We start from the raw sequence: 8,715 nt of genomic DNA on the forward strand, positions 1-8,715 counted from the left end.
GATATATAAAATGCATGATAAAGTTAATATGTAAAAATCCATCTTTGGAGGTTGTACAACCATTTTTAATTTTCTAATTACTACAGTGGCCATCTGTGTCGTAACTATCAATTTTAGTTAGAGTCGAGATAGAGTTTTCAGTAAACATCTGTACAATTAAAATTCAAAGTGCCATGACATAAAATTGGCTGCTGTGGTTAAACAAAATAAAATAAAAGTAGTCACACAACTTCACAATTTTTGGACTACTTGAGACAGACTGATCTATAACAGATCAAATCTGTGTCCACATGTGCCCTAATATAAACATACATATTCCAGACATGACATATGGGAAAAGAAAGTTTATTTGAGCTGTAAGGACTATTAAAGACTCAGTGTGCAGCACTTAAGAACTGTAGATGTAGATCTCACACCCTAGATACATCCATCCTTGAGCTGCAATGCGTTTTCCTCTACAGCAGACATTTCTATTCACAGCTGTCTGTCTGGACTCAGGACTTACAAAAATGCAAAAACACATTTTTAAAGAAACTTCAAAGGTTACACGTATTCTTGCATTGCTCAAGGTTCTCATAAACCAACAATTCTAGCGCTACATTTTAATGCTTAAATAACTGACATGAACAACCTAGAAATTTATAAACAAGTACCACAAAGGAAAAGTCACTCACTAATTTTTCATTGTTCTAATAGTATCATGCATAGATAAAACGCTATCTGTGGAACACATTCAGGAAGAGAAAGCTATTCTTGCAAGCGAGAGACACGTTTGTGCAACAAAGCATTGGATATTAAGCTGTCAGTACGCAATTGTGCAAAATTACTTCTAATTTCTTTACCCATATTTCCCTGTGAACTGACCGAAGTACCAGATATTGTGAGGCACACCATATATAATCAACTGAAATAGAAATGAAGACTGCCAACACATTTGAAATTAATCAATACACGCAGTTAATGCTGTAACGAAGCGTAAATAAATATACATCAAACACAGAGTGGTTCTAATGACGTGACCCAAAACATAAGTCAGATTTTTATAAACAGGATCAATGAATGAAAATAAAATAAGTTCAGAACAACATAAGGTTTGCTGTATGCAAAAGGTAGTTTAAAAATCATTTGCATCCAGTTCCTTTATAATTGCACTCAAAAAGTTCACCAAGATTGCCTGTGACTGGACTAATGGACCAAATTAAGGATGGGCGACTCAACCCATTAAACGGAAGAGGACACATTGCAGATATGAACAATCCAGAGACGCTGTTAGAGGCCACATTGAGCTATGAATAAAGTGACACATGCAGATGTGCAGTACACACTGCGTGGAGTCGCAAAGCTGTTAAATAACCATATAAAGGTAAAAGTAAAAACTGGTTCAGCTTTCAGAATCACACAGTATTTCATTGAAATTCCCTGACAATCAATCACTGCTGGTTCCTCAGTTCTGTACACGGTTCTTCAGGTTTGTAGATGGCAGATGTTGTTTTATCGCTGTGGCTGCAGATTCTACTGTTTTACTCGGCCACTTCTCCTGCTGGTGTGCTACGTCAAAATAGTTTTTGGGAAAATTAAAAGTACACTAAAGTGAGTAAAAACTTTCACTGGTGGAGAGTAAGAGGTGCTGGTACATTTAGGGTGCTCTTCAATCGCTCATGGGGAGTTGTTGGTGGTCGGTGTTGAAGCGGTTAACTCCTCAATGAAAGATTTTGGTACTGGACTCTCAGCATGTCAACAACCTGTGATAGAAGCAGAGAAATTGTTTGTCATTGCAATATGAGTAAAGCCTGATATTTGTGTTCTACTTGGAAAAAAAAAAAACCTAGTTCATCCAAAAATGAAAATTCTGCCATAATTTACCCAGATGTTGAGCTATGCTGGAAAGAATAGTCAATATTGAATCAAATCTGGGACTGTTTGTCACAAGTTATCATATAACTTCAGAATAGGGCAGGGCGATCAATGATAGGATATCGAGATTGCAATAAAATGTATGTTGATAATGATAAGTGCTGGACATTAATCCAACAGCTTATCATACAGCAGAAATAAATGTGACAACAGCCATGTCACTAACAAATCTGCATGTTCTGGGTGTTTCTCTGTGTGAATGAGTTCATCTGCTACACAAACTCAAACACACGTGACATGAACGTCATCTCCAGAACTGCTCTGAGAGCCACTTCACCAGTTTTACACGGTTTCATTTGAGAAAAAACCCAATACACTCAAAACACTTGGGAAACTCAAACCACCAAAATAAAAGTTCGGCCTAACTTCTAACAGAATTGAATTACTACTGTTACTCCTAAATTATAATAGAAAGATATCACTTCTGTATACTAATCTGCAATTCTCAAATTGATAATAATAATAGTAATATGTTTAAAGTCTGTGTAAAGTCAATGTAAACATTAAAAATGAGAAATGCATTGCTGAAACATGTTACAAAGACTGTGAACTATGTAGTACTTAATTGTACAGTTAGACCGTTAAACCGTTTTTCATCATTTTCGTGATCAGGATTTTTTTTGGGTGGGGCTAAATCATAACTCGATGACCAAATCGAGCCACCGAGCACGGCCCCTACTCCAACACTATAAGACGTGTGTTCGATTGAAGTAGCACTGACTGCACAGACCGATTGGTGTGTGACATCAAAGTACAGTGAGAGCTATAGAGAGCAGACACTCCTGATGCTTTCCAATCGCTCTCGTGGTACTTTGATGTGATATACTGATCGTTCTACAGCGCTGCTTCAAGTCGAACACACTTAATAACAATAGGTTACTGGTCGTAACCCCGGTTCTCGAGCGCATCACTGTGCCAGAGCGGCAGAGATCGCATAATGGGCTGAAATGAAGAGATAAAACCCACTTCATGAACGCCCTCATTTCCAGACGGCCCGGAGGTAGAACATGGACAGCCGAAGCCATAAGACTCCTGTATGACATGGCAAAAGGTATTGTGACAATATTTTTTGGTCATACACCCCACCCCGGCTTCAGAATATTTGCAATATAGCGAATGAGTTGTATTTATGATACTTGTTTTAATGTGCTTTTGCATTCACATTCATTGCAATTGCAAGGAAGAAAAAGGCAGCACAGGTTTCATAGTTTTTCTTTTTGTGTGGAACAAAGTTAAAATCTTTGAAAGACAGTTTGAAGCAATATGAAATTGATTAAATGAAGACACGATTTTCATTTTTGGATGAACTTTCCCTTTAAGCCAAAGAGGACAAAACATACATTTGTGTACAAAAAAATTTATAAAATTGCATTAAGACAATGAAAATATATCAGTGACAGCACCATAAACAGTCACTCTCTCTGAATATGTCACACTTGTTTTTCTCTGGGTGAAAGATTTGGCCCCACGGCAAAGGTTAGGATGATTATATATAAAAAAATTTAAAAAATGAGTGAGAGGAATGGCCTTCCAAAAATCAAATGGCAATCCATAACTGAATATTCTGTAAAAAATGTGAAAAATATTCTGAGTGCAAAACTGTTGTGGGTGGTTGCACAGAAACTTCGTCAGTGGGTTTCAGCATATTGCTGTGGTTGCAATGGTGCAAGTTAATGGGATGAAATGGCAAGTCTGAACATTTAGAGCAGTGCTTCCTAAACTGGAGTTTGCAAAGGAACTGCAGAGGGCTAATTATTAATAATCATAAAAGTGTCAAGTTAAAATGATAATAAATCACAATAAACTTTGTACTTTGTAAATTTTGATATTAAACAAAGTCTGAGATTTCAAATGTAGTCAATTTTATAATTAAATTCAAACAGTAAATATTAACAATAAGTACTTCCAGTTTCAGTTTTCTGCTAAATGAAAACATTAGTTTCAGTTTCGGTTAAAAAATACATTTTGGTGCATCACTATATGGATTTATACAATGAAAGTCTTTATCTTATAACACCAGCACAGAGAAAACAAGAAAACTGTGGGCAGAAACAGCTACTTACCAAAAATACACTTTTCCCAGGACTTCAGCTCCTTTGTTTAACTTTCGTCAGCTGTCTGCTGTGGCTCATTCTGCTCCCATATGTTATCCTGTTCCTCCTCGCTCTCTTTGACCTCTCCGTCACCTTTCCCATCATCCCCCTCTGTCGAAGCTTCACTCTGGCATACACTGACAGAGATGACCAGCGCTTGCACGATACCGTAGATCAACGCAAACTGCAGCAGGTACTCCTGAACCACCCACAGCAGTCCGGCCATCCCAACAGACGACACCAGAAACATGGCCATCCCATGGAGCCACAGCTTTAGGGCCCCCTGCACTCCCAGCACATCCAAAATGAATTTGGTCGGAGGGGATACGGTGGTCAGGAAGCCCACCACGAACAAGTCAAAGAGGTGGCGGAGGAAATTAAAGCAAATATCGTAGTGCTCAGGCACAATTTCCCCCGTCCACGAGCGAGAGAAGAACTGGAATGCAGATTTCTGTGGCGTGGGGGACGGGGGAGGCGTCCCATAGTCTGATTGCCCATCGACTTCATCGCTGTCCCATGTACCTTCACTCCACCCGGCACATTTCCCCTGGCGGAGCGCTGTGGACGACGATGACCACCCGGGCCAGAAAAAGTATCCGGATGGAAGCATTCGGTTCCACCAGCGCGAGGAGCTTTGAGCGGCTGCTTTCTCAGTCTCAACATTAGCCCTCAGCTCTTCCACTTCCAATGGCTTGATAGTCTCCTCGGTCTCCCAGAATTCCTCAGTGATTGTCTTTTGGTCCTTTTTGGTGTTCTCGCCCCTCCAAACCCAGGCAGTAAGTCCCCATAAGCCCCATCTGCTTCTAGTCTCAACCTCCGTTGCTGGGGGTTTCTCAGGTTTGATCTTATTGCCCCAGGAGGAGTATAGATTCGCTGGACTGACCCACCCCCAAACTTGCCCTACAGCTGCGGTCATGTCGGCACTATTACTTTATAATGCACAAAGGAAAAAAATGAAAATGCTATAACATCAATAAAAGTGTCAGAGTGTGGAGGAAAGCTAATATAATTGATAATTACACATTAATAACTATAGTATAAAGCAATAATAAGCTCAGAGAGCTCTTAATTAATTGTATAAATTGTATAGCTATTAAAAAGTCCAAAAACGACGTTGAGTGTCGCTTTAAGACGACATATGAAGTTTTACACTGACACAAGTATAAGGCAGCATCTAAACAATGGCACCTCAACAGACCTGTATTAAGGCGTGTTTGAATTAGAGCAAATCAACCAGAAAACCACCTACGACCACACCCGTACAAATAACACGAAGATAATGCAATTTTTATTCAAATTACAAACGACAACTAAAAATATTATTGTGGCTTCGTTTATTTTTGAGCTATAAATGCATTTTTCTCAGGCGAAACTGCGTCGGTTAGCATGTCTGAAGAAGCCGATCGACTCCACAACTTTACACGATAAACTGTGTCGATGTCGAAACACTAAAGACCGGATAATCAAACATACCTGCGACCTCAAATCTTTAGTTTTATGTGACTGCAGTAAGATCTTCCAGACAACAGTCTCTCTGCTTCAGTAGCAAAAACATTTGAGTTCACTAATCGAAGCTAGCTTCACATTCCTGTTCACTTGCGCCCGGCACAAACATGCTTCAACAAACCGTTTCAGCACATAAACAGCTCGACACCGCGAAAACAGAGTCCAGTTTAACCCCAACAGATTCACGGCGTTTTGACTGAGATAACCTCACGCAACTAAACTGTCGTGTACGTGTCTAGCAAAAAGAAGTCCGGATCATTTCCGCGAATCGGTTCAAATGAACGAACTAGTTCAACTAATCAATTCAGTGATTCTTTTTAGTTATGATTCGTGTCATCACGTACTGCCTGTCATCCCAACGCGGCATTTTATTTAATAAAGCCACATATTACAGTTCTTTACGAATATTTCGTTGCGAATCATACGTGTGTAAAAGTGATTGGCTGGAATAGCTTACTATTACTTCTATTTATGTATATAGCAGACGCTTTTAATCAAAGAGACAAGAGAAGAACAAGCCAATGATATCAGGTTTAGCCAGAAAGCTTTTAAATAATAAGCAAAGTATGCTAATATGTCAAGGCGAATTCGAAATACCACACTACAACTTTTACCTCATTTAGTAAGAGAAACACGCTAAACCGTCTCCAGCAATCTGTTCTCGGAGCTGGAGTTGATTCATTGAAAAGATCCGACTCAAAAGAACGATTCGTCGCTACGCACAACAGAACCGGTTATTAAGTCATCGCCGACCCAATGACCTTCGCTCCGGGGGTTTGTGACCCTCCGTGTAAACTACTGAAGGCAGTTGATTTCCAAAATGGGTAGGCTAGTAGCAAAAAAATATGAGCAAGCATGTAGCGAAAGTGAGTCAAGTACAGTGAAGTCAAATATGATGATAGCCATCCAATAACCGAAGGGACCTGTTTTCATAATAAAAGTCCTTCACAATTGCTGTAAACAGCAGCAGGAGGAAGCTACCGCATCAAAACCACGTGTGATACATTGTACACGAATATTTCTAATGACCATAGCTAAAAAAAAAAATATATATATATTTATATATATATACACATACGCACACAAAAAACACCCTTACGCCTATACAAAATCTTAAAATATATATTTTTAATAGTTCAGGCAAGCATACCAGATTTGATGAATAACTCATTTGATACTTAAACATAGTTTAACCCACTAAACTAGTTTAACTAAAAGTTTGACCCACTACAAAATATAAATCATGTATAGTTTGTAAATCAGCTACATGGCATGAAAGCGGTGTACTTTTAAATTTACTCTCAAAAGCATTTGCACTAATATTTGACAGTATCCTACAACATGAATAAGATTAAGGCATTAAACTACAGGGTGGACCTGCTACTTCCATAAAAAAAGCCAAATTCATTCAGCTGTAATAGTGATTTTTATTAAATGCAAAAGAAAATAATTTTTTTGAAAACGTATATATAGAACAGAGAAGTCAAAAACAAGCAGTTACTTTCTCAAACTGTTCTGGGAATGATATACAAATGACACTGAAATAAGTGTCCAAGTTATGATACACAATACTATAAAGCTTGACAGTTCAACATTGTGCTCCAAACCGGTCACAACTCTTCTGCCATGGCATAACCCTCCGTCCTTAAAAGAAAACAAGTGTGTTAGATTACAAATGGGGAAAATAAGTGTATTCATTGTCTGTTTGTGTTTCAGTGCGCCGCGAGAAAGTTACTTCATTGAGTTTCAGTGGAACCGAACATCGCACTCATCATTAACACCCAATTATAACCAAAGTTACATTTACAAGACCTGTACTTACAGAGTGACCGGTCTGTGCATTCAAAGGAATACGCCCGTCATCGGCACATAATTCTGGCATCACGTCAACCAAAAAAAATTAAAATCCGATGTTATCTAGACATTCTTCGTAACAAAATACATCATAATAATCAAAAGCTGTGCTCAGTAATATGAAGAACTTCATGCTGTCATCAGAAACTCTAGTCTGTTGAATCATCGCTGATAAAACATATCAAACTGTTAGGAAACCAACCTTATGTAGCTTCATGGGCAGGAGGCAACGTCCATATTGGCTTCAAACCCTTAGCTGAAAACACTGAAAATGAACACTTTGTTAGAGATTGTTCATGAGCCACACTTGCAAAGTCAGAAGAAAAAGAAACTACTTACCCGCTAGTTATCAAGTATCGTCATCAACCATCCTGCTGGAATCCATCCTAAAGGTTAAAAGGTATTTAGAGACATCCAAGTCACTACAAACCAATCATAATCTGTACAGCATGTGTTCAGTGCACGGTGAAGATCTTCACGAGTAAATCAGAGACTCTAGTCTAATGATTCATCATTACATGCAATAATGGACAACAGAGGGTTTCAATCTTTAAGTCTCACAGAACCCCAAATGGGTTCAGAGGGACTACCATCCTTAAGTTTAAAAGGCAGCTATATATTTATATGTAAAAACATATTTGTACCGTGGAAGTTATCAGAAATGCTATTATATACATACACACTAAAAGCTATGTTTCTATTACGTAGCTTTTCAGTTTTAATATTATAGTATTGTAAGTGTAATTATTTACATTCATTTTATTTTAGATCATTTCATTTATTTTCCACCCATTTTTTCTGTTTTTGCGGCCTTTGAAAACCCCTGAAAATAGAAATGCTGTCGTCTCATACTCACTGCACATTCCTTGAAACCTCATTGTTCAATTCAAGTAAATACGATCTGCAAAACAATTAAAGTAGTATTATAAATTCATTTAAGTATGTTGATCTGTGGACTAAAGGCGAATTAGGCCACAAGCGCTGCGCTGTCATTGAATTAATGTTAACACACGGCCACGTCGGCATTTTAAAGCACATATATAAAGCACTAAACTTTGTTTTGGGGTACGTAATATAATAAAAAATAAACGTAAAAGTCATCAACCGATACCTCAAGCACTGAAGCATCCTCGGAAATCAACAAAGGGTCCTAATGCTGCAGGAAGGGTAGCGAAATATCTGCCTGAATGAAAATAGAAGCTTATTTTGTGCAGATATTACGTTTTTTTCTCGATATTTTCTTTTCCTTCTTTACACTTTATTACAAAATATATGCATGCCGTGTTTATGACTTCATTTGAACTGAGAGACGGGATATTTGTATTGTTAAAAAACAATTATAACGACA

At 38.1% G+C, this 8,715-nt stretch overlaps 1 protein-coding gene and 1 long non-coding RNA gene across 2 annotated transcripts; both read right to left on the minus strand.

Annotated features, from left to right (window-relative positions):
• Positions 1 to 1,026: 1,026 nt before the first annotated feature.
• LOC306847199 (uncharacterized protein) lies at positions 1,027 to 5,746 on the minus strand. The gene is made up of 3 exons (XM_079381022.1): positions 5,481 to 5,746; positions 3,978 to 4,936; positions 1,027 to 1,742 (listed from the first exon to the last, which is right to left on the minus strand). The coding sequence occupies exon 2, from the start codon at positions 4,921 to 4,923 to the stop codon at positions 4,015 to 4,017; it is 909 nt and encodes a 302-aa protein (XP_079237148.1). The 5' UTR covers positions 4,924 to 4,936; positions 5,481 to 5,746; the 3' UTR covers positions 1,027 to 1,742; positions 3,978 to 4,014.
• Positions 5,747 to 6,620: 874 nt separating this feature from the next.
• Positions 6,621 to 8,524, minus strand: LOC306847200. Its single transcript, XR_013782135.1, has 6 exons — positions 8,479 to 8,524; positions 8,224 to 8,268; positions 7,707 to 7,753; positions 7,570 to 7,632; positions 7,336 to 7,388; positions 6,621 to 7,157 (listed from the first exon to the last, which is right to left on the minus strand). It is a non-coding gene; the product is annotated as an uncharacterized lncRNA (long non-coding RNA).
• Positions 8,525 to 8,715: the final 191 nt, after the last annotated feature.

The sequence above is a fragment of the Barbus barbus genome (genome assembly GCF_936440315.1).
Source record: "Barbus barbus genome assembly, chromosome: 27".
NCBI lineage: Eukaryota > Metazoa > Chordata > Actinopteri > Cypriniformes > Cyprinidae > Barbus > Barbus barbus.